At 40.5% G+C, this 25,315-nt stretch overlaps 1 protein-coding gene across 1 annotated transcript in view; it reads left to right on the top strand.

Moving 5' to 3' along the window:
• GTF2I (general transcription factor IIi) overlaps window positions 1–19,820 on the top strand; it is a 96,407-nt gene extending 76,587 nt beyond the window's left edge. Inside the window, 16 exon segments of the mRNA XM_006088229.2 lie at window positions 330–401; window positions 1,418–1,601; window positions 2,245–2,303; window positions 2,645–2,719; window positions 7,160–7,261; window positions 7,862–7,927; window positions 8,457–8,640; window positions 9,554–9,612; window positions 10,273–10,353; window positions 11,324–11,407; window positions 13,009–13,192; window positions 14,219–14,247; window positions 16,157–16,198; window positions 17,241–17,282; window positions 17,912–17,987; window positions 18,680–19,820. Coding sequence (XP_006088291.1) covers window positions 330–401; window positions 1,418–1,601; window positions 2,245–2,303; window positions 2,645–2,719; window positions 7,160–7,261; window positions 7,862–7,927; window positions 8,457–8,640; window positions 9,554–9,612; window positions 10,273–10,353; window positions 11,324–11,407; window positions 13,009–13,192; window positions 14,219–14,247; window positions 16,157–16,198; window positions 17,241–17,282; window positions 17,912–17,970 — 1,322 coding nt within the window. The 3' untranslated portion in view covers window positions 17,971–17,987; window positions 18,680–19,820.
• The last annotated feature ends 5,495 nt before the right edge of the window (window positions 19,821–25,315 follow it).

Here is a 25,315-nt window from a genome sequence, read left to right as displayed (position 1 = left end):
GGGTCCCGGGTTCGATTCTGGTAAAGGGCATGTACCTTGGTTGCGGGCACATCCCCAGTAGGAGGTGTGCAGGAGGCAGCTGATCGATGTTTCTCTCTATGCTTCTAACTCTCTATCCCTCTCCCTTCCTCTCTGTAAAAAATCTATAAAATATATTTTTTTAAAAAAAGAGTATCCCTGTATTATACACCTAAAACTAATATAATATTATATGTCAATCACATCTCAATTTTTTAAAAAGAGCATCACTGGAAAGAACAGCATTCAATCTAATTTTGTGTCAGAACCAATAAGGAGCATTATTAATTAGTTTTATTTTTGCTTTGTAGTCAAAGAAGATTGGAATGTCAGAATTACCAAGCTACGGAAGCAAGTGGAAGAGATTTTTAATTTGAAATTTGGTAAGTAAAACTCAGTGATTATGTCTTAATTGAAAAACAAATGAAAGGCAGTGTTCTGAATGAATTATATCAGTTCATGACTTAAAGAAGGACGGTCCCAGAAAATGGGTTTTGGTTTATTTCTGCTACTAAATTCACTATTCAAACTGAACAATTTCTTTTTCTTGGATTCAGTTTTCTCATATGTCAAAATGGGAGAGCAAGGGAGGAGTTGGGCTAAATCTCAGTTCCTCTGCTGTACTTCTAATCTGGCTAACACCGAATGGCCACTAGGTTTCACCGTGTTTCAACGTAGAGTTGTTGCCAGCGGTTTCCTGGAGCGCTGTCTGGAGAGGGATTCTGAGGAGGCTCAGCAGGAGTGTTTCCGTAGACTGGGTGTGTCTGTCATGGAGAAGGAAGTAGGGAGTGGGAGAGATGGCAGTATTCCCTGGACGGTCCCATCGTCCTTTTAATACCTGGTATTGACGTTTGTGTCCTAAATCAGGAATCTTATTTACTCAGCCTCTGATCTCTAACTTGAGTTATGCTTAGATACATCATATGCAACTTATTTTTTAAACAGCAAACTTGCATCTAGGTGACATACAAAGGCTGGGTACGTGCTACAGTTCATTCTGCCCAGAGCACAGAGATAATTTTAACTAGTAATATAACTGTCCCTTTGATTTGAAGTGTTAAAATGTTCATCTTAAAAGTACTTATTTTTTTAGGCTTGTTCTTCAGTTTTGCACAATATACTAAGCCTTCCTATTGAATGGATATTAATAGATTGTAGGGAATTTTTACATAACATATTTGAGAATGTCCAGATGTTTACTGGGTTAATTGTGGTAATTATTTTGCAATATGTACAAATACTGTATTGTTATATTATAGATTGGAAACTAATACGATGTTATATGTCAATTACACCTCTTGAAAAGATAAAACATGAAAAGAGAATGCTGTCAGACAAAAATAAAAGATTGTAAAATTTTATCTTCCATATGTTTGTTTGTTTGTTTTCCAAATTTCAGCTCAAGCTCTTGGACTCACAGAGGCAGTAAAAGTACCATATCCTGTGTTTGAATCAAATCCTGAGTTCCTTTATGTAGAAGGCTTGCCAGAAGGAATTCCCTTCCGAAGCCCTACCTGGTTTGGAATTCCACGACTTGAAAGGATTGTTCGTGGCAGTAATAAAATCAAGTTTGTTGTTAAAAAGTAAGTTCTATTTGCCAATGTAGTCATTTCTGGAATTATGATAAAGTTATTATTTCTATTTAAATTATTTTCTAGCTCCATGTGACAGCTAAGCCTTTGACATCCAGGATGGAAAAGCATAGCTCTGAGCTACAGTCCTGGCATTGTCCATTGCCTTTGCAAATTCTTTAACTTATACTTGATTTTCTTCATTAGTACAAAAAGAATTATAACACCTGCCTCACAATGGTGATTTTCAAGTTGGTTAGAAACAACTCTCTCTTAATATGGCTGAATATTTGCATGGAGGATGAAAATGCTCATTTTTATCCTTTCTCTTATTCCTTGTTAAACTTAGGGGCAACTGAATCTCAATGATTAAATTCCTTATTACTTGTCTGCATAATTTTAGTAGCTGCAGAAACTAGTGTTAATTTTCGTTTTTATGAAAGAAGCTATTTATTTTTCCTAAAATCATTTAGTAGATAGTTGAGGGAAGGAAAAGTGAGTTTTTTTAGGTTCAGTAAACTAGACAATATTGTTGCATTACCGAATGATCCTGTGATCACCTTTATTAAAAATATTGGTCATGATCATTTTTACTAACTGTGAAGACCAATATTATTATACTGGTTATTGTAATGTTTCTTTGTTTTTTCTCTAGACCTGAACTAGTTATTTCCTACTTGCCTCCTGGAATGGCTAGTAAAATAAACACTAAAGGTAAGAGATTATACATACTCTTTATTATACTTCAGTGCATTAAAACATTGTTTTTCAACATTACCTAAATCATACTGAAACATTGACCAATATTTTTAAGGTATTTTATTTAATGGACCTTTTGTTTTTCAAACATTCATTTAAAATTTCATGTTTGCAATCCTCCGTTCATGTTTCCACAGCTTTGTTGAGACTCATGTGGAGGATAACACTACCAGTTTAATTCTTCAGGTTTCTTTGAAAAGAGCCAAACTGTATGAATTTTAATACTCCGCTCTTATAAAGCATCCCCTTCTGTTTTTCTTACAATATGCAAAAATAATTATGTGCTTACTTGATAGCCCTGCAGTCCCCAAAAAGACCACGAAGCCCTGGGAGTAATTCAAAAGTTCCTGAAATTGAGGTCACCGTGGAAGGTGAGGCCAATCTGTGGCACGCTTCTGTTGATGTTCCACTTCACTAGTTATGTTTGTTGATTCTTCAGATTACTATGTATATTTTTATGCAAATGAGTTTTTATAATACTGGTTTTAGATGTGAATATACTACCTGATTAAAGCTAAATTTCTGAATGTTTCTAATTGAAATTTTCAAAATGGTTAACATGATGTTCATTGAGCATATTGTAAACTGCTTGCAAGAAAATCCCTAAAATTTTTTTCTGTCTTATTAAGGTGACAGGAATGTGTGGAATTTTTTTTTTTTCTGATATCCTTTATTTCCTATTCTTTTCAGGAAAAAAGTTTAGGGATGGTATAATAGGCAGCCCTTGTCAAGGGCACATACCTCAGTTGCAGGCTTGATCACCATGTGGGAGGCAACCAATCAATGTGTCTCTCTCACATCGCTGTTTCTCTCTCTCTGTCTCTCGCCTCCACTCTCTCTAAAATCAATGGAAAAATATCCTCAGGTGAAGATTAATAAAAATAAATAAATAAAATGTATTCTAAAAAATAAAATAAAAAGCAGTACCTTGGATTAAACTAGTTCCTTCTACATCCTCAGGTTACTCATACCTTTTCAGGATCACATGTGAAAGTACTTCATATAGTATTAAAGACAATCCTCAACCTATATCTTAGGTGTGGCTATGTCCTTCCATCTTTTCATTAAGACAGAAGAAAAAGATAGCTTCATGAGGGTAATTCTTTGTTGTCATATAACCTCAAGTTTTGTATTGAGTTTTCATGTTGATATTAAGTGGAGCCTTAGTCCATCCCTATTTAGTTATCTTGTATATTCACAGAGAACCTGTTTTATCACATGAAAGGCATCAGGAATTCCTGTTCTATTTATGGATATCATACACCAGTTTAGTAATGTCTGTTAAAAATTGAATTTAAATATGGCCCGACCAGTGTGGCTCAGCGGTTGAATGTTGACCAAAGAACCAGAAGGTCACGGTTCGATTCCCGGTCAGAGTACATGCCCAGGTTTCTATCTCTCTCCCCTCCTCTCTCTAAAATCAATAAAAACAAATAAGCAAACAAGCTTAAATGTACTCAATCCTTTACTTTCCTCTTTTTGGATAAGATCTGAGGAAGATTTCTCTAATACACAAATTTTCCATGCTTTCCTGAAGGAACTCAAGTAAAAAGTAAGATGCTTAGGGTGTTACTTTTAGTAAATAGATCGAGATGCTGAGGAACCAGACAAACCTGGGTCTGAAACCATATAGATTTTGACAATATGAACAATGATACTGCATAAGATGGTGATGAAAGCTTCACAGAGAAGATTACATGTGAACTAGGCTTTGCCGGAAGAGCAGAATACCTCCAGGCAGAGACAGAAATGCCATTCCAGAGAGAGCATAGCCTGAGCAAAGGTACTGATTACTAGTAAATACAGTAACACAGTTTGAGTGATGACAAATAATCTCATGTCTTAGGGCGCATCGTTTTGCATCTTGTTCCAACTGTACTTGTTATCTCAGGACCTTTTAAGGCTTCAATGGCCAGAAAAGTCCTGGAACCAGCTGATTCTAGGGTCATAATAGTTGCATTCTTGATATGATTGATCAGTGCTGTCTTCATTTGATATTAATGAGTAAAATCAATAAAGGAGTAATGGCCCCAAAACGTCACTAAGGTTGTGAGATTAAAGGTCACGAAAAGAGAGTAAGGTTCAGAAGGAAAGGAGGGATGGTACATGACAAAGAATCAAGAAGTTGAATAAAACACTTAAATCAAGAGATAGAAAGGGTATTTTACAATATAACAATATACTCTGATAGGAGTAAAGGTGTTATAAGAAAACTGTGTACCTCAAAAAAGGAGAGACTGCTGTCAAAGAACCCTGGTAGAGTTACAAACTTTCTTATTTTAAAACATTCTGGATATTAAGAAACATGACTCTATACATAGAGGACAGACAACATGCAGTAAAAGTCACTACACTGCTAACCTTTTTTTTTCTCCTGTTTGACTAGTGTAAAGTTATATTGTGTATGTACTAGTGTCCTGATCTCAAATTAATCTGTGAATGTTAAATATTAAAATCGGGGGATAATCAAACATCCAGTTAATACACACTGTTTTTATAGGCACTATTCTATAGAGCAGGGGTGGGGAATGTCTGGTCCGCAGGCCATATAAGGCCCGAGAAATCATTTGGCCTGGCCCTGCCAAGGCATTAGGGGTGAATTAATTAAATGTTTGGCCAAATATAGCAGGCTAATTTTTTTAAAATATATTTTATTGATTTTTTACCGAGAGGAAGGGAGAGGGATAGAGAGCTAGAAACATCGATGAGAGAGAAACATCGATCAGCTGCCTCCCGCACACGCCCCACTGGGTATGTGCCTGCAACCAAGGTACATGCCCTTGACCAGAATTGAACCTGGGACCCTTGAGTCCACAGGCCGACGCTCTATCCACTGAGCCAAACCGGTCAGGGCCAGGCTAATTTTTTTTTCTGTGTCTAAAGTATTTTATTAAATTAAATATGTAATTTGTAAATGGCTTCATAAGAAATTTTTTTTTTTTTTGGTGGCAGTGGTGGGATTTAAGAAATTTTTAAAGCAAAGTTACAAAACATTTTCAATAAAAAAGTAGAGTTAACAGCAAAATTACATTTTCTTTATCCTATATAATAAAGCAGTAATATGCAAGTTGACCATCACGCCCTTGCACAAGATGGCCACTCCCATGTGGTCAAAAGATGGCTGCCACAAGATGGCCTGCAGGGGAGGGCAGTTGGGGGTGACCAGGCCTGCAGGGGAAGGCAGTTGGGGGTGACCGGGCCAGCAGGGGAAGGCAGTTGGGGGCGATCGGGCCGGCAGGGGAGCAGTTAGGTGTCTGTCAGGCTAGTAGGGGAGTGGTTAGGGGGTGACCAGGCTCTCAGACAGAAGCGGTTAGGAGCAATCAGGCAGGCAGGCAGGTGAGCGGTTAGGAGCCAGCGGTCCTGGATTGTGAGAGGGATGTCCGACTGCCCCAAGGGGTCCCAGATTGGAGAGGGTGCAGGCTGGGCTGAAGGACACAACACACCAGTGCACAAATTTCGTGTACCAGGCCTCTAGTAGTACAAATAAAAACATTTAGTTTCTAATATTAGTATACTGTCTGAAATTTTTACTATATATTCTCAAACGATAGTTGCAATGATGTACTTTAATGAGAAGTCCCACAGTTAACTCAGTCATCTATATATATAAAAGCCCAAACGACCAGTCGACCAGTTGCTATGATGTGCACTGACCATCGGGGGGCAGACTGTCAATGTAGGAGCTGACCCTTGGTGGTCAGTGCACTCCCACAGCCAGGCAACCTCCTGTGGCCCCTCCTCCCAGCTGGTTGGCCCCCCCTTTTACTCTCCCCCCCACTTCCCATCACTGGCCAGGCCTAGGGATTCCACCCATACACAAATTCATGCACTGGGCCTCTAGTTTGTTAATAACAGGTTCATTATTTGGACCATAAAAGTCAATTGCTCAACTTTATGGAAAATCATAAATTTCTCATCATACACTGTGAAGTTCTAAAAGGCTCTTTGGGATGTAGACATAGTCTAGCCATGTTTTTCTATTAAATTTTCTAAAGAAAGAAAGGAAAAAAATTCTCTAAAGAAGCATTAAGTAACACTGTAAACTTGAATTACATTTTAAAAATAAGCACCATTAACAACATTCTACATAAACTTACTTTATTTTTTTTTTTTTGGCCACACAAATATTTAAATTTGTTTCTTTAACATGTAATTAAAAATAAACATTATTTAACCACTAGCAAGCTAATTTTTAAGTTGACAATTTTGTATGGCCCACAAATGTTGGACAAATATCCAAATGGCCCTTTGCAGAAATAAAGGTTCCCCACCCCAGTTTAAGCACTAGATGACCCAACATAAAAAAGAGTTAGGGGCCTGGGGTTTATAAGAATAATTGAAACTAACAGTCATTTTTATTTAATGGAAAACAACTGATTGTTTCAAAGTTGTGCTAAGAATTCAAAGAATGGTCAGTTAGAGAATCCAAAGGAAAACTTAATAGTGAAGATAATACAATTGTACCTAAAGTTGTGCTTGTATTCAAGGGTTGAAAGGAAAACATATAAGCAAACATAGGTAACCCAAAATTGCATGTTTCCAAGAGGGCATGATGAAGCATTAAGTGAACTGAATGTAACTAAGATGAGCCAGAAAGCTAATTCTGTTTTGGGGAGAATGCCTAATTGTCGGGATAGAAATAGAAAAATGGGTGGGAGTCTGTGCAACTAGCAGCAGTGCCTGTTTTCATTGCAGGGTGCTTATATACTAACTTTGTATTCAGACCTAACTTTGTATTCCAGTACAGGCTAGGCTTCAGTAGCATGATTAAATATGTGTTTATTATGTTGTTGTTTTTCATTCTTCTTTAGGCCCTAATAACAACAGCCCTCAGACTTCAGCTGTTCGAACCCCTACTCAGACAAATGGCTCTAATGTTCCCTTTAAGCCTCGAGGGAGAGAGTTTTCCTTTGGTAAATATGGATTTTATTATTCTTGATTTTTGTCATTTTAAATAAAAGGAATTTACAAAAATGCTTTATTTTACTAGGGGAATTTTTATTTTTATTACTATATTATTAATTAGTACTTAAAGGCACAGATTGTAGTCAGACAGCTTGTTCAATCTGCTGGCAGTACTATATAATTCTGTAACCTTGGGTAAGCTGCTGTACTTTTCTGTGCCTCAGTTTCCTTATTTGTAAATGGGGATAACATTACTTCCTGGCTCATTGGGTTATAATGAGGATTATAAATACGAAATCATTTTATAGGGTAGAATTATACCTGGTACATAGTAGATACTATAATTGTCTTTTGGGAGGTTTGGGGGCTTTATTTGTTTTATATTTGCTTTAGCATATGTCATTTATTGGTAGCCAACATATCAATGATATAATAAAACAGTTAAATAATGTGTCAGGATTAGAGTAGTTGTCAAACTGTGACTATGTTAACCTATGTATTTTCTTATTTTGTACTTAAAGATGTACAATAAAATAAATCCCTGACCATGGAAGTATATTGGTAAATATTATCAACAAATTTACTATCTTGGTTTTTTTTATGTACAGAGGCCTGGAATGCCAAAATCACAGATCTAAAACAAAAAGTTGAAAATCTTTTCAATGAAAAATGTGGTAAGTTTATTTTGAAACATTATTATTAAAATATAAAGCACCTTTTTAGCAATAGAAGAATGTGCCCTGGCCCATGTGGTTCGGTGGTTAGAGCGTCAGCCCATGCAAATATGGTCGCTGGTTCAGTTCCTATTCAAGGGCAGGTACCTGGGTTGCAGGTTCAACCCCCGTCCCCAGTCGTCCCTGGTGGCAACCAGTTGATGTGTCTCTCACATTGAAGTTTCTCTCTCTCTTCTCCTCATTGCTTCTGTCCCTTTCACTCTCTCTGAAAAACAATGGAAAAAAAATATCCTTGAGTGAGGATTAATAACAACAAAAATTGAAGAATGTAAGCAGAGTAAAATGTTCAACATTTAAATTATGCTGTTCATTATTGGAAGTATGTGGGTCTTGCAGGCATGAATTTCATAATTTCTCCCACTTATCTGAGCATCAAGAATTTTTTAAAATGTAATTTTTGTTATCACAAAATGTAATTTAAAATGCATTTTTAAGTTATAAATGTAAGAAATATATGTGTGTTTTGTAGGTGAAGCTCTGGGCCTTAAACAAGCTGTGAAAGTGCCATTTGCATTATTTGAGTCTTTCCCAGAAGACTTTTATGTAGAAGGCTTACCTGAGGGTGTGCCATTCCGACGACCATCTACTTTTGGCATTCCAAGGCTGGAGAAGATACTCAGAAACAAAGCCAAAATTAAGTTCATTATTAAAAAGTAAGGAAATGAGATTGGCCATGAGTTGATACTGTTTGACACTGAGAGGTGGTTCATGGATTCACCTTTGTAATAGGGCCATTTTAGCCCTCGTGTCAACAAAGCTCTTTAAGCTATACTTTTGTATATGTTTAAAATTTTTCATAATTGGTTAAAAGAGGGAAGGAGGGCTCTAATTCATCAGAGGGATAACAATTTTATTTTGTTAAATCTACCCACAGTTGTATATTTAATGGTTGATGCAGCTGGAATTTAAGCAGTGATTCAGTTTTATAAAACCATTTTATTTCTCCAACATACACAGTATTTTAAATTTCTCTCCTGTTGGCTTGGAGATCTTGTAGCACAATTGAAACTGATGGGAATAGTTAAAATTAGAAAATACATAACGATGCTCAAGAATTATTTGAAATGAATTTTAGGTTTTGTTTATTAACGCTTACTTTTGAGTCGCCCAGAGATGCTGTCACATATTCAAAGCTGACATTGCCAACATAATGGTCACCTTTTGTACTTACATCCAAGTTTGTTGGAGGTATGGCTCTGCTTTGGCTTCCTAAGAAGACGCTTTTGCTCAAGTTTTCACAGCCTGTCTTACCTTTCCATGGTACCTTCATAAGGGGCATTTCCTGTTCCCATTCTCAAGTCTAACGCTGAATCTCTCCAGGTTATCTTGAAATCACAGGAAGAAGAAGCTATTTAAAGTAGATAGGGCTGGATGGATGTTATAATCACAATTATAATTAGTCTTTTTGCATGTGTTCCTTTAGATAATCGAGCTTTTTCTGTTTTTCCATTACTAAGATCCTAGTATATATTTACAGAGAATTACTGGTTTTAAAATCTTTTACATGTTTAATTTTTAATGTTTTATTATTGGATAATTAACAAATGTTTTTTCTCTTGTTTTTAGGCCTGAAATGTTTGAGACAGCAATTAAGGAGAGCACCTCCTCCTCTAAGAGCCCTCCAAGTAAGTTGTTGCTACAGAAAACATGTGATTGGAAATTTATTTTGCAGCAGTGATTTTAAAAATTGTTTAAAGACCAACTATTGGGCTAAAAGCAGGAAAGCTCATTCAAAATTGGTTGTAGAAACAATAATAAAAGAAAGGAAAAAGAAAAAACCCTACAAAATTAGAATTGTGACTAGTTTATGGTTTTTAGTTCTTTAATAATTGAGAATCTCTATGTGTCTGCTATCCTAAGCTTAACAAGTAAGAGAAAAAAGTAAAAAGCCTTTTGGGAAGCTTACTATCACAAAATGACAAAACATTCCATGAAAAAGGAACAAACCTTAAACAAAAATTGGGTTAAAATACTATTTTGCGTAGTCTGAATTATAACACACTAGAGACCCAGTGCACGAATCGTGCACAGGTGGAGTCCCTTGGCCTGGCTGGCGATCGGGGCCAATCAGGGTTGTGGGGGGAGGGGAAAGGGGTTGCAGGTTGACTATGGGAGCGCACTGACCACCAGGGGGCAGCTCCTGCATTGAGTGTCTGTCCCCTGGTGGTCAGTGCGCATCATAGCAACCGATCGTTCGGTTGACCAGTCATAATAGTCACTTAGGCTTTTATATATATAGATTATTAGAGAAGATTTAATTATTTTATATCTGTTGTAATTTTAAGGAAAAATAAATTCATCGCCTAATGTTAATACTACTGCATCTGGTGTTGAAGATCTTAACATCATTCAGGTGACAATTCCAGGTATGATTTCTCGGCCTTTATCATAGTTTATGGGGTGGTCTCCTCTTTAGTTTTTTCACTTTCAGGATATGGATTACTGGGGATATTGAGTGTAAGGCACATTGTGTGTTCTCCTTCCCATACCTCGTAGAAATTAACCAAATACATCATCCTCTCAGTTTTTTGGCTAAGTATCTCTAGGCAGTTCATTGTACTTGGTGTGAGCTAAAACCTGGTGACCACCCAGATACCTAGTGTCTTGTTTTAAAAAATCTGTTTAGCTCTGGCCAGTGTTTCTCAGTGGTTAGAGCATCAGCCCACAGACCAAAGGGTCACAGGTTTGATTCCTAGTCAAGGGCAGGTACCTGGGTTGCAAGACTGGGGCACATTTGGGAAGCAACTAATAGATCAGCGGTTCTCAACCTGTGGGTCCCGACCCCTTTGGCGGTCAAACGACCCTTTCACAGGGGTCGCCTAAGACCATCCTGCATATCAGATATTTACATTAGTATTCATAGCAGTAACAACATTTCGTTGCTACATGAAGTAGCAACGAAAATAATTTTATGGTTGGGTCACAACATGAGGAACTGTGTTTAAAGGGCCAGAAGGTTGAGAACCGCTGCAATAGATGTATCTCACATCGGTGTTCCTCTTTCTCGCCCTCCCCTTCTCTCCCACTCTCTTCCCCTTCCTTCAACTCTCTAAAAATCAGTTAAAAAATATCTTTGGGTGAGGATTAATAAAAAATAATAATAATAAATGAATTTGTATGAAATAACAGGTAAACTTCTTGATAACAGGAATAAAGTATCATTTTCAATTTGGTTTTATTGTTAAATAATTTTTATGTAAATCATTTCAATCTTGATTAGTTTAAAATACTTGAATATTCAAAAAACAAAGTGAGTTACAAAGAGAACATAAACATTTACTTGGAATTAAAATCGTATTATTAAAGTATTATGAGTTTTCTTTTAACTTTTTTTAGATGATGATAATGAAAGACTTTCAAAAGTTGAAAAAGCTAGACAGCTAAGAGAACAAGTTAATGACCTCTTCAGTCGCAAATTTGGTAAGTTTCATTTGCATAGTACAGCTTGCAACAAGCAAGGAAATTTTGTTTCAATAAGAAACAGCAAAAACAACCATGCTGGCACCTTGATCTTGGACTTCAAACATCAAACTTGTGAAGAAAATGAATATATCTGCTTTAGGCCACCCAGTTTGTGATATCCTGATTAATAAAGGGTTAATATGCAAATTGTCCCCTCAGGAGTTTAACAGGCCAGTTCAACTGCTCGCTATGACATGCGCTGACCACCAGGGGGCAGCGTGGAACCAAGGAAGGCCCTGGCCAGCCCTGATCGCCGGCCAGGCCTAGGCACCCCGCTGTGCATGAATTTTGTGTACAGGGCCTCTAGTTTTGTTATAAAAGCCCTAGAAAACAAACATAAATAGTACTCAGTGAATTATGATTGAGAATATCAAATGAAATTGGAAAAAATAAAATAAATATCTTTAAAAACAGAACAGTAAATTATGCTCAGATAATTATAATCTTATATAAAAGGAAATAAAGTTATAAAATAAGTATTTTGGTTTTGCTAAAGTCCTTTAGTGAGAAAACATTAAATGTATTATATTATTGATAACTAGGGGCCCGGTGCACAAAATTCGTGCACAGGGGGTGGGTCCCTCAGCCCGACCTGCACCCCCTCCAATCTGGGAGCCCTCTCCAATCCAGGAGTTTCTGTCTCTCTTTGCAATCATATGAGAGAATTGTCTGAGACCCCAACCCAGTTTGGTTTGGTGCTCACAGAGTAATAGAGGTCTTTTTTTTTTCTTTGCTCCATTGGTGGAGATTTCCTAGAAGTTGCAGGATATCTTCCTTTTAATTTTCCTCAACATTCTGGCTTTACTTATGTCTCTCACCTTTGCTTTCCCTCCATCACCCACCTGCAACAGTAACTTGCTCCAGGCTCACTTTGCTCTAGTGTCTAGGAGATCCCGCAACACGTCTGCCACCAAAACTACGACTCCCAGCATTCCTGGTGCTCCCCACACTCTGGGCTTCCACTTCTGGTCCAGGGGCTGCCACCAGAACTATGATTCCCAGAATTTCTGGTGCTCCCTGCACTCTTGGTTTCCGCTTCCAGTCCAGGGGCTGCAGAAACCAAAAGGACTGGGAACTCCAGCTGCCCCCAGGCCGGGCTGACAGGACCGGACACTCCAGTGGCATCCCCAGGGCCCTGACCGCTCGGTGCGCGCGTGCACTGGCCACAGGTTCAGGGCGGGCGGGGTCCTGGGGACGCCTGCCGTGTTGCCCCGGCTACGCGGCGGGTAGGCAGGCGTCCCATCCTGGCTGTTTGGAGCCTGCGTGCATGCGTGCTGTCCATAGGCCTGCCGTCTTTGTCGGGTTAATTTGCATACTCACTCCTGCTTGGCTGTGGGCATCACAGAGGGACGGTCAATTTGTATATTTGTCTATTATTAATATAGATGGTCAATATTAAAGTGAATAAAACTAAGGTTTATATGTGGTTGTTTGAAATGTACAAAGACCTTAGTTAATAGTGGAGACTGTCTTTAAAATTAATGTTGGTCATGTGCTTTTTAAACATTCACGAAGGTGGTATGTTAATCTATGCTTTTATGCTGTTTCTGTCACTACAGGAGAAGCCATTGGTATGGGTTTCCCTGTGAAAGTTCCCTACAGGAAAATCACAATTAACCCTGGCTGTGTGGTGGTTGATGGCATGCCTCCTGGAGTGTCATTCAAAGCCCCCAGTTACCTGGAAATTAGCTCCATGAGAAGAATTCTAGATTCAGCTGAGTTCATTAAATTCACAGTCATTAGGTAAGTGAGAGTTACCTGTTTGCTCATAAGAATGAATGCATCCCCATCCAAAACATAGTCATATGTAGTAATAGAATCAAGTCTACCATGTAATGAACAAATAAAATGCTTTAGTTATTGTACTATTAGATTTTCTCCTCCCTGAGTTGATTCTTCATTCTCTGGATGTAAGGCAAGGGGTGAGGTTGTAATTGTTCCCTTTGAGAACATCAGCTCCTTATCTACAAAGCAGGAATGATGACTATACCTACCCTCTAACAGCATTATGAGAATTACATTATTAATATGTGCTTGTCACGGTACGTGTACAACAAATGTCCTCTTCCATCCATCTACCTAAAAGTCCCAAGGTGTTTTTACTCTTCTTTTGCAACTCACAAAAACGTAGCCATCACTAAATCTACCCCAGTCAGTTCATTGTCAAGTTCCCACAGTCTCTAGTGTACATGGCTTAGGACTAACACTGAGAAATAGCTAAAAGCATTACCTTCCAAAGCTTTTTCTCATCCACTCATCTTCTCCCAATACCCTTTCCTTACAATTTCCATATTTTTGTCCCACTTAACCAATGTTTATTTTCCATGCCATTCCCCAGGATATAGGAAAACACCTTCTTCCATTGGACTGTTTCACTAGAATTACTCTTTTCCCTTTTCTTTGTTCCTATTTTTTATTTTTCTACCATCTTTACTGTAACATTTTCTAATGTTCTATTTTAACTATTCATCTACATATAGGGTGTCTCCAAAAATGTATATACTTTAACAGCTGATAACTCACTTAATTTTGAAAATGAACTATATGTTAATAAATACTGATTTTATGCAAAGTGTGTATACATTTTTGGGGGGACACCCTGTATATCTAACAATTGACTGATCAAAAAGTATATAAGATTAAAAAGTCACAGATAACATTTCTCATTCTAGCACATAAGTGACATGGTTTAAAAATTAGTTGTATAAGCTGTGTGTACCTGTAATTCTTGTAAAGTTAAACTGTTGTATAATTTATTTGTTTCTTTAGACCATTTCCAGGACTTGTGATTAATAACCGTGAGTATTTCATGAAGTCTTTGATCTTTTCTTTTTTGGAATATGAGAGGGTGTGGCTGTGTGTGCCCACATATTTAGCTCACAAGAATGTAAAATTATACTACACCCATAGCAGTAACCATGCAAAGTCATTGTTAATTTAGCCCACAGTGTTAAAGCACTAGGTACTTTCTAGATATAATATTGAGCAAGTTTGCTTAACTTTTTAAAATCTCAGTTTATTCATTCATAAAATGGTAATAATATTAGTACTCACTTTGAGAGTTTTAGAACATTTTAAATGACTCATTATATATGAGATCCATGGCATAGATCTATGGCCCATGTTTGTAAATAAAGTTTTATTAAAACACTGCCAGGCTAATTTGTTTATGGCATAGTTGACGGAATTTGCAACAGAGACTATATGACATGAAAAGTCTAAAATATTTACTAACTGGCTCTCTTTATGAAGAAGTTATGGACCCCTGACCCAGAACAATGCCTGGCCTTACAGTGTGTCCTCAGTAAATACAATCTATAGTTGTTATTTTTATTGCTTTTACTTATTGTTATGTAATTACTGTGAATAAGTGGGTCTTTTTAATCTGATTTAGCTTCCTTCTGTTAATATTAAGCAAAGTGTCTGGTAGACATTGGGCTCTCAAATACTATTGTATGAACATATATGTGTTCTTCCATTTCTCTGGTGTTCATATTTTAAATAGCCTTTTTTTTTTTTTTAGCAAAACTTAATTGTGCTTGCATATTTTGTGTTCTAGTAACTTTTTAATTTTTATTTATTTTTTGTTCTGTTAACTTTTTATTAAAAATTTTGTGAGAATGATCCTTTTCTAATACCTTTGGCATTTCAGTCTTTTCTAATTAGCATTATTATTCTAATTTTTTAAAAATCCATTCAGTTCTATAGTTTATTCTTTAGGAAAGTGTAAGACTCTTCAGTTTCATGTTCAGGATTTATCAGTGACCATTAAATGACAGCCTTGTGAGTAGTTGATTTGCCCCCTGACCTGAGAGATGTCCCCTGCCATTCCATCCTGCTTCACTCTATTGACCCTGTCCTCTGGCTTTCACTCTTCAGCATCATTGATTTGGTTACATCTCTTCTGCTTCTAAATTTTTGAGTTTTGATTTATCATAAAGTTTATTCATTTGCTTATACCCCCAATCCATGAGTTCTTTTTTTATAGATTCTGTTTTAGTTTACACACTATCATGGTCAAGTATGTTAATATCTAGTAATGTCAGTATAAAAGAGAACTATATCTTGCTTCATAGATTTTAAATAATCTTTGGGACATTCAGCTTTAATCACACCAGGAAACTGCATTATTTAAAGAAATCCCATGATAATTATTTTCCTTTTTTATTGAATTCAGAGAGGAAGAGAGAGGTAGTAACATCAATGATGAGAGAGAATCATTGATCAGCTGCCTCCTGCACACCCCTACTGGGGATTGAGCCCACAACCCGTGCATGTGCCCTCAACTGGAATCGAACCCGGGACCCTTCAGTCTGAGGCCGACGCTCTATCCACTGAGCCAAACCAGCTAGGGCATCTTTTCTTTTCTTTTCTTTTTTTTTTTAATTAATCTCAATTCCCCTGTCTTTTGTATAAGTTTCAAAGAACATTGTGTTTTCATTTTTTTCTGTCCTTTTACTTTATGTTAAAATGTTTAATTTTGTTCTCATCTTGTGCATGTCTATAATAAAATTTTGTGGTGATTACTATGAGTTAGTTATTTATGGGACATACCCGAACTCTTAATGTTTGTTCCCTTCTTGTCATAAGGAAAATAGTGCCCATTATGGCAAAATTAGAGCATCAAAATATAGAATGTATATAAAAATGCTTGTCAGATGTAACAATGTGCCATCACATTATTAAATGAATTTGCTTTGTTTTCAGAGTTGGTTGATCAGAGTGAGTCAGAAGGCCCAGTGATACAAGGTAAATTAAAGAGGGTAATAAACATAGAAATATTCCTACCTTTTTAGTAAAACAGATCAAATAAAATTGTGTGGCCTCACATGGTTACGCCTGTGTAACTTTATTTTATTTTATTTTTTTAATATATTTTATTGATTTTTTACAGAGAGGAAGGGAGAGAGATAGAGAGTTAGAAACATCAATGAGAGAGAAACATCGATCAGCTGCCTCCTGCACATCTCCTCCTGGGGATGTGCCCGCAACCCAGGTACATGCCCTTGACCGGAATCCAACCTGGGACCTTTCAGTCCTCAGGCCGACGCTCTATCCACTGAGCCAAACCGGTTTCGGCAACGCCTGTGTAACTTTAAAGAGTCAGTTACGCAGCACACCCAGGTATACTTGCACCCAGGCTTGTTTCTTTGACTCTTGTTTGGAAGCCTGTATAAGCTCAGTCTGTAGATCCTAACTGAGAACTGTGGACCACGTGCCATTTGATCCCACTGTCTCAGGGAAGGTCTAAGGTCAGGAACCCTGAGATCCATGGCATAGAATACAATTTTTCAGTGAGAAGGTTGTCGTTTTAAATTTATTCTTCATGCCATTTGTTTATAATGGTAATTGTAAGCCAAATTGTATTGGGTGGAAATATGTGTATTGTGGTTTTAAAAAGTTCCTTCGAAACTAGTGTTTAGGCCTGCTACTGTGATTCATTGAAAGTAATAAAAGGCTTTTTATTAAAAGGGAACTCACAGAAGAAAGGGCAGGGAGACAAAAATGGAACTTCTTACTTTCATTTTAGAGCTGTGCTCATTAAGATTGTAATTTAAGACTTTGGTTATGCAAGCTAACAAACACATTTCATAAAAGTAGATTTTTGAGAGTCTAGTTGAGTAATTGTGTGTTTAATCCCAAGAGTCTATGGCTGTTGTTTTATTCTAGCCTTGTGATTCGAGTACACTGCTGGAGAGCTTCCTCTCCTTTTTTTCCCTCTGGTCTCTTCAAATAATTGAAAGCAACTTTTGGACAATGTTACAGTAAAGCTACATGTGTTTCTTTTCAGAATCAGCTGAGCCAAGCCAGTTGGAGGTTCCTGCAACAGAAGGTAAAATCCGAAGTTCCTTAAGACTTTTATTAGGACAAAGGATTAATTGTGTTTTTACAGCTTTTAAAAACTAGAACTGTGGTGGTTTGGTTCTTTTGTTTCTGGGTGAATTGGCTTTGTAGTTTATACCCAGAAACATTGTATTCAGAGTTGACTCATGGGTTATATTGCTCCGTCTCCCCCAAATGACTTTTTTATTATTATTATTCTCACCCAAGGACATTTTTCCCATCAATTTTTTTTTTTTTTTTTTTTTAAGAGAGAGAGAGGGAGAGACCCTTTGGTCTGTTGGCTGATGCTCTAACCACTGAGCAGACCAGCCATAGCTCCCCGAAATGACTCGTAATGAATTCTGAAACCATGGAATGACTGACTGCTACATAACCTGGATAGTATAGGTCATTTACATACATATGTAATTAAGATGTTTGTTGCTTTGAATATGTAAGTAGCAAAATTTAGAACTTATAGCTAGGAAAACATTGTTATCTCTGAAAATGTAATTATTTTTAGTATCTTATTATTCCTGTTGAATTATGTTAGTAAATAGTTTGGTATGCGTGGATTTATAATTGAGCAGATTTGCATTAATGGTGCTATTAAACAGTTCCCTTTTGTTTTCTTGATAGAAATAAAGGAGACTGATGGAAGCTCTCAGATCAAGCAAGAACCAGACCCTACGTGGTAGACCTCTTCCCTCCTAGGGTAACTCGGCTTCTGTGTCCAGGATGTGTATAGTGCCCGTCTGAGCCCACCTGCATATTTATAAGCTAGTGTGTTTTCCCTGCTTCAGCCATAAATGTGGCCCCACCTTCAGGGGCCAAGTGTCAGCCATAAGGGGTTGTTTTTTGCTAGAAGATTCAAGTAGGATTTTTCCTTGGATCAATATATCTGTCAGTCAAAGGTATAAATGCACTTTTGCCTTAAAAGGAAAATGTTTTATTTTAATTCACAGGGTAAATCTTGTCCTCACATTGGAATTCACTGAGTTAGTATCACTTCACTGACTTTCCCCCTAATCATAATGATAGTATTCGCAGTCTGGCTGAGCTGTGCGGTTCATTGTGCATCTTACATAGTTAAGTTACAAGCCTACCCTATTATTCCAGACTTCTTCAACTTAGCCAGGTTAGTGGCAGGAGGAATCAGCAAAACTTGGTTCACACGTCTGTTGTATCTCACTACGCCTGAACTGTCCCATGTCTCGGTGATAGTCCCAGGACCGCTTACCAGCCCCCATCTGCACCTGGCAGTGTGCTTTTTATAGATTCTTTTCTCTTGGGGTCTGCCCCGTACTGTCAACTCATGGATTTAAGTACTAAGTTATGGTGTTGGTGAATGTTTAATTCCTATAACCAGATTAACTGTTTTCTTGTTCGTTTTCTCTCCTATTTTAGCTTAAAGTATCAGTGGGTGAGAAGAGCTTTTCGGACCTGTTACTGCCCCAAGCTGTGTAATATACTTGTATAACAGAAATACCTTCTATACAAACCTTTTTTTCTACTTTTAGATAGAAATGTCTACTTTTTCAGCAGTTCTGTGAATTGAATTAAAGAGCAGAGTGACTGTAGATTTGGAATGGCTGGTTTACTTTGGAATGTATTTTAAGGATTTTACAGCAATGCTGGAAAACGACAGGGAAAATGACAGGGATGAATCTCACCAGATTTTTTTATGAGATTCGCAGAGCTTCAGCTATGGTGTTTATTTTCCAACCAAGTGAAGATTTCTCCTACTGGAACATCTCAGCTTCTGCAGTGAAGAAGACACCTACGATAGTTTAGTTCTTTAGTTTTTCTATTTGAAAAATCACTTAAATGATCCTCTTGTTCACGGCTCTCCTTAATGACTAAGTGAACAGTTAGTATCTGTATATTTGACTAAACCTTTTCCTAAGCTATCTATCATGGTTTATACGTTTTTTATCATAATTAAAAAAAAAACTATCTGGAGTACCTAATAGCCAATAAGAGATGAGTATCTCAGCGTGTGGCTTATAGATGGAATACAGAGAACCTCTTCCACATTTACTTTTCACCCAAATAAAGTGCATGGTGTACCAGAAGTTTAAGACCAGGTATGAGTGTTCGGGCAAGCTAAATGACACTAAAGCCTCACTGTCTTGTAACCTATTGTGGTGTGGATTTTTTTGGAACACTGTTCCAGTTTGGATCAATCTCAAGGGGTTTTATTGCCTTCATTATTTTATAATTCTAATTATAACTTGAGGCTCCAGTGTGGGGAGTGAGGGGTCGTAAGCTAATTATGCACCCGCTGATGTTCTGCGCCATTTGTAGGAGAGTCTTACATGTGTTAAGATTTCACAGACAATAAGAGTTGTAAAATACCAGCTATATGAAAAGCTAGAGTATGTGATGGCATAGAGTGTTCATTAGCTTTATCACAATATTCATAATGGAGAATTATATTACATGGTAGCAAAAATAGGCATTTTTATGTGTTGCTTATATTTTACCTCAAATTAAAATGTAGATATAGGGTAATAAATAAACTCCATTCATGCCTTTCACATACTAATTCATTTCTTTCTAAGGTGTTTTCATGATTATGTCTGGGGAAACTGGTGGGTGTGGTTCGGTGGTAAGTGGAATGCACATGAGGGTTAAGTTGGCATCTTCAGAGGCTCAGGTGCTCATAAGGACACCAGTGTTTATGGCAGTGATTCTCAACCTGTGGGTCGCGACCCCTTCGGCGGCCGAACGACCCTTTCACAGGGGTCGCCTAAGACCATCCTGCATATCAGATATTTACATTACAATTCATAACAGTAGCAACATTACAGTTATGAAGTAGCAACGAAAATAATTTTATGGTTGGGTCACAACATGAGGAACTGTATTTAAAGGGCCAGAAGGTTGAGAACCACTGGTTTATGCTATTTCTGAGACCACTGCGTCTCGTTGGAACTGAGGCTAGAGACCCCAACTTTTTATCTGTACATGCCAGGTGCATGCAGCTAACGGATGGTTGTGAGGTCGGAACCCCTCCCAGACAGAGCACATACACACCTGAAAATGACACTGGCTCAGGGGATTCTCCCAGCACAGCCCTCTGCCTCTTCTGTACCCTACAGACTTGTGCTCAGGGAAACCTACTTTGTTATCTTCCAAATGAAATTAGGGGATGGCTTTTACAGTAGAATCTCATGGATCTTTCATTATTATTAAACAAAAATATTGTGGGATCACAGACTTACCAGAGATTTATTTGTGTTCCTATCCAATATAAAATGTCAGTGTACATACACACTCATTTTTATATATACTGTTAGCATTTTTTTAATGTTCTCACATCTACCAAGTAGACAAGATTCTGTGCTCTGGATAACAGCACAGAATCAGTGCTGCAACCCCTCATAACTTTCTCATGGTTTAAGGCAGTGGTTCTCAACCTGTGGGTCGCGACCCCTTTGGGGGGTCGAACGACCCTTTCACAGGGGTCACCTAAGACCATCGGAAAACACATATATAATTACATATTGTTTTTGTGATGAATCACTATGCTTTAATTACGTTCAATTTGTAACAATGAAATTGGGGGTCACCACAACATGAGGAACTGTATTAAAGGGTCTCGGCATTAGGAAGGTTGAGAACCACTGGTTTAAGGAATGCTCTCCTGAAGGAATGTTCTGTCTCTCCCCTGAACAAAACAGGCTTAATTCCTTCAAGAAAGTGTTGAGCCTCAGGCAAGGGATGCTGTTGCTGCATCCATCCATCAGTCTGTCCTCTGGAAGAGCTGGGGGGGAAAGGGATGGAGCAGGTCATTTCTCTTAACTCACTGTCTCCCGAAGCGTTTAACACGTCGTCCTCAGTCTCCGCCTCTACAGTCCAGTCGGGCATCTTAGCTTCAGTAGAGCAGTGTTGTTTCCTGGTAGGTTGCCTCCTTACCGCATGGTAACGTTCGCCCTGGTCTCAGCGCCATGCACTTGCTGACAGACAGGTGGCAGGGTCGCCCTGGTCTCAGCGCCATGCACTTGCTGACAGACGGGTGGCAGGGTCGCCCTGGCTCCCCCCACCCGAGCCCCGTCTGTAAGATGAAGCCTTCAGCTCCTGGGGTCATGAATAGCCGGTGCGTCCGTAAGCGAGATGATCCTTCGGGGGTGGGGGTTAAGCTTGCCCACCAAGACCTTTATGCGGTCAGTAAGGACCAGACATAAAAGCAAGGTGCTGTTCAGATAGGTCTTGCCAGTCATTTCAATGTGCTTAGTGTTTGTGAAACATCCTGATTCCATAACAGTTCAGGTTAAACATTTTACCAGGGGGTAGAGTGACTAAGAACATAGGCTTTGTGACCAAATTGAAACTCCACTTGTAGACAGCTGTTTTCTTGAGGGACTTTCCGTCGAAAAAAACCATAAAATCAAGGAAATGTCTACATGGTGTTAATTGAATACTGTCAACCGCCACCCCAAGTTCTGGACCTCCAGCAGCTGCCTGGAGCAGCCTCTGCCCTGGGGGGGGGGGGGGGGGGCAGAGCAACTGTGGCAGCGCTGAGAGGCTGAGAGCGAGTCTGCTTTCTGTGGGTGGCCCAGCCTGCCCAGACTTGAACTTCCCAGTGCACATAAGCTTACCCTTTCCAGCAGCTGGCACACCATGAGACCTGCATCTTTCACTGGTCTAAATCTCTAGCACACAGGAAGTGAGATGTGTGTTTACTGTGCTCCGTGTGCCTCAGCCTCACTCCCAGGTCTGTGGCCCTCGTCCTCCCATAACGCAGCTGTTTACAGGAGGCAGCAGTTCCCTCCTGAAGCAGTTGGTCATTCTGAGCATCCTTCCTGCCTCCGTTTCTGCTTTCTCCCCCCCCCCACCCCCCCAGGGACCGAAAGGTCTGCTTGAGAGGAAGACTGAACAGGCCTTTCCAGTTTCACTTTACACCCCAGCCCCGACTAGAATTCCAGGAACTCTCTTGGCTTAACTGTTAGTGGGCAGATCATTGCCACACACCAGTGGGCATCTCTGGAATGCACGGCCCAGTGCTTGTCCTCAATGGAAGTGTGAGTTTGGAAGAAGAGCCCTTCTCCCAGGGATGCCTCAGGTTCTTTGTGAGGGGGAAGGGGGAGGGCTGGCATGTTAGGAAGTGAGATGGCCTGTAGGCCACTCTCTCTAGTGTATGGGCTCTTCACTGTGCTGCTCAGACCTGTGAGTCTGCTGGGATGAGCACAAATGGGGCTGTTTGCCCTCCCCCCGCCCCCGCCCCGGCCCCGCCCAGAAGTTGCTTTCCCAGCCTCTAGTTTGGCTTCTGTTTTACTCCAATATGGGATAAGAGGTAATTAACTTTGTGCTTCACCTCCTGGCTGCCAACCTTGGCTCAGAGCAGTTTAAGGCAGCTTGCAGCTGGTTTGTAGAAATGACTCCCTAGGAGCCTCATGACCTGTTGACTTTAAAAAAACAGAGTGGACTGGCCTAGCCTGGCTGCCCCAGGGTCTTCCTCACCCCTGGAGCTGAGAAAAACAAAGCAAAGCAGGATTAATAGGGTCTTGTGTCACTTTACCTCCCCCTCCTGCCCTGCCTCACCCCCAGCCACGCACACCTCTTGGTTTTGTTTTGAGGAAGTGTCAGAAAAGTTAGTGCTGAAAGCAAGCTATGATACAATATCCATTTGCAAAGGTGTTTCCTGCCAGATTTCCTTCTCAGAAGCAAGGTGGTTTACAGGCATTTAGTAGCTTCCACTTCATGCGTGGTCTCAAGGCTGCTCATTTGAAGTCTCCAGTGCCTCAAGCTCCATAAAGCGATCAAAGACCATGCCCTGGGCAGTGCCCGAGAGGACCTGGTGAGGGTGTCCCCACGTGTTTCAGTAAGAGTGGGGCAGACCCACCAAGAGGCAGCAAAAGAATAGACAGCCCACATCCTAGGTCATGAGATCAAGATAAATCCTGAAAGGGCCTATTGAACTGATGCTCTGCAATTTAGGCTAAAAGTGTCCTCTCCCTTATGGTGACCAGTCTAGATCCTCTAGGAAAAACCCTTGGTAGAAGATGGCAAGCAAGTGTGGACTCGCAGGCTCTCAGGGGCTTCAGTCCCACAGGTGGCATCATTGTGATCCTGGTGCTTCATGCAAGACCGGCCACTTCACATCTCTGTTAGCTACCTGTCTACAGGAGACCCACCCCTCTAGACCTATGTGTTCCTGTGTGTCTTTCCTGTCCTGTATACCCTTGGAATTGCCAAAGGTACTGAGCCCTTGGCAAATCCCAGCCTGACCTCATCATGCCGCCAGCTGACTCCTGCACTCAGGGCTGGAGAGATGTGGAAATGCCACCCAGCCCTGGTGACTGGATCCAGAGGCAGGATTTCCCCGTTACTGGACTTCATTTCAAATTCAAACATCGTCACAAGACTCCCTGAGGTCCTAGCTTGCTGCTGGATTAACCTTGGGTGGGTGGTTGATGAGTTTCAAATAACTCTCACTGCATGCCACATCTGGGCCCACTCAGCAAGGAAGAGTCGGGAGGTGGGTCTGGAGCAGGGCACAGCAGGCCCTGGGAGACAGTGGGAGGAGTTGGGGCTCCTGGTTTTGGAGTAGGACTTGCTTGCAGAATCCCCATTCATTAGGTATTTGCCAAAGGCCCTTTTGGTATCAGAAGCTGCATTGCAGTGGGACAGAGCCCTGCTCCCAGGACTCCCGGACTTCTTTCTGTTTGAGGCCTTGCCCTCTGCTCTATCCCCGGCAGAGGAAAGGCTGAGCTCTGCCAGCTCTAGACCCGAGGCTGTATCCCACAGTCTCACCCACCTCTCCAACAGTTCCCACAGAGAACGTGAGCCCACCCGTGGTCCAAGCCTTGCACCGGTGGTCCCAGCAACCTGAGGGCCTGCTCTCATGGGACACAATGGCCCAAGAAATAGGTTCACTGTTAGTGTTAACTTGCCAAAGGACACACAGAAATGAAAGAACCAGGGTTCAAAGCAGGTCCATGTGGTTGTCAAGCCACCGTGCCCACAGCCAGTGGTCAGTGTGCACATGCCCTCCACTGTCCAGAGGCCAAGGGGGGGAGAAGACTCCAGGGCGTGTGGTTCCCAACCCTGACTCTGCCCTGAGCCTGTCTCCTAAGTGCAGGCACCTGTTCCCTTCTGAGGAGGACTCGAGGTCCACCCCAGACCTGGCCAGAGCCCATTCCTAGTCTGATTTTGCCAGAAAGGAAGATTCAGGATCCCCTGGGAAGCAGATAGTGAGCGGCTGACGTTTCTGCATAGAGACACCAGCCTGCGGTTAGAGCCTCAGCCCCACACAGCTGGCATCACCACCCAGGGGCCCCTCTGCCTGCCTGTCAGCAGTGACTCGGGGCCCATCTACTCTAGGCACCAGGCGAGAACTGGCCCTGTGGGCTGGCCCCCGAGGCCTTATTCGCTGGGCCTGGCATGGGGGCCCAGGCTGCTCGCTCGAGAGGGGGCAGGAGGGCTTCAAGGTAAACTGGAGGAAAACTCCTAAGCAAGGGCTGACTTGTTCCAATTCTAGGATTCCCTCGGAAGCACTGCCTGGGCCTCAGGCTAAGATGCCAAACACCTCTTCACACAGCCTGTCTCCATGGCCCGCCTTGGGGATTTCCCAGTTGAGGAACTGGTCAGCCCAGCCCAGCTCCTCTGGGTAAGGCCTCCGTGTGGAGAAAGTGGCCTCTAGAGAGAAGCCAAGACTCTTGAGGCCAGACTGGGAAGCCCCACCTCTCCTCCAGTCTGTCCCAATGTAAGAGTTTCCCACTTTTGGGGCATTCATGCAGGCTGGCGAGGCCTCCCGTGTGAACCACCAATCACCATTCATTCTCATGTTGTTCAAGAACCAAGTAGTGCTAGCTGGGTGGCTCAGTTGTCCCGTGTTCCAAAAGGTGATGGGTTTGATTCCCGGTCAGGGCGCATACCTAGGTTGCAGGTTCCATCTCCAGTCCAGGCCCATACAAGAGGCAACTGAGCAATGCCTCTCTCCTCCCCCCAGCCCCCACTTCCTCACACATAAATATCCCCTGGTGAGGATTAAAAGAAAAAAGAGCCCAGCTGGAATGGCTCAGTGTTTGAGCATCC

This window comes from Myotis lucifugus, unplaced genomic scaffold (assembly GCF_000147115.1).
Source record: "Myotis lucifugus unplaced genomic scaffold, Myoluc2.0 scaffold_45, whole genome shotgun sequence".
In the NCBI taxonomy this organism is placed as follows: domain Eukaryota; kingdom Metazoa; phylum Chordata; class Mammalia; order Chiroptera; family Vespertilionidae; genus Myotis; species Myotis lucifugus.
Note: the sequence above shows the minus strand (reverse complement) of the source record. Positions and strands in the feature narration are given on the sequence as shown.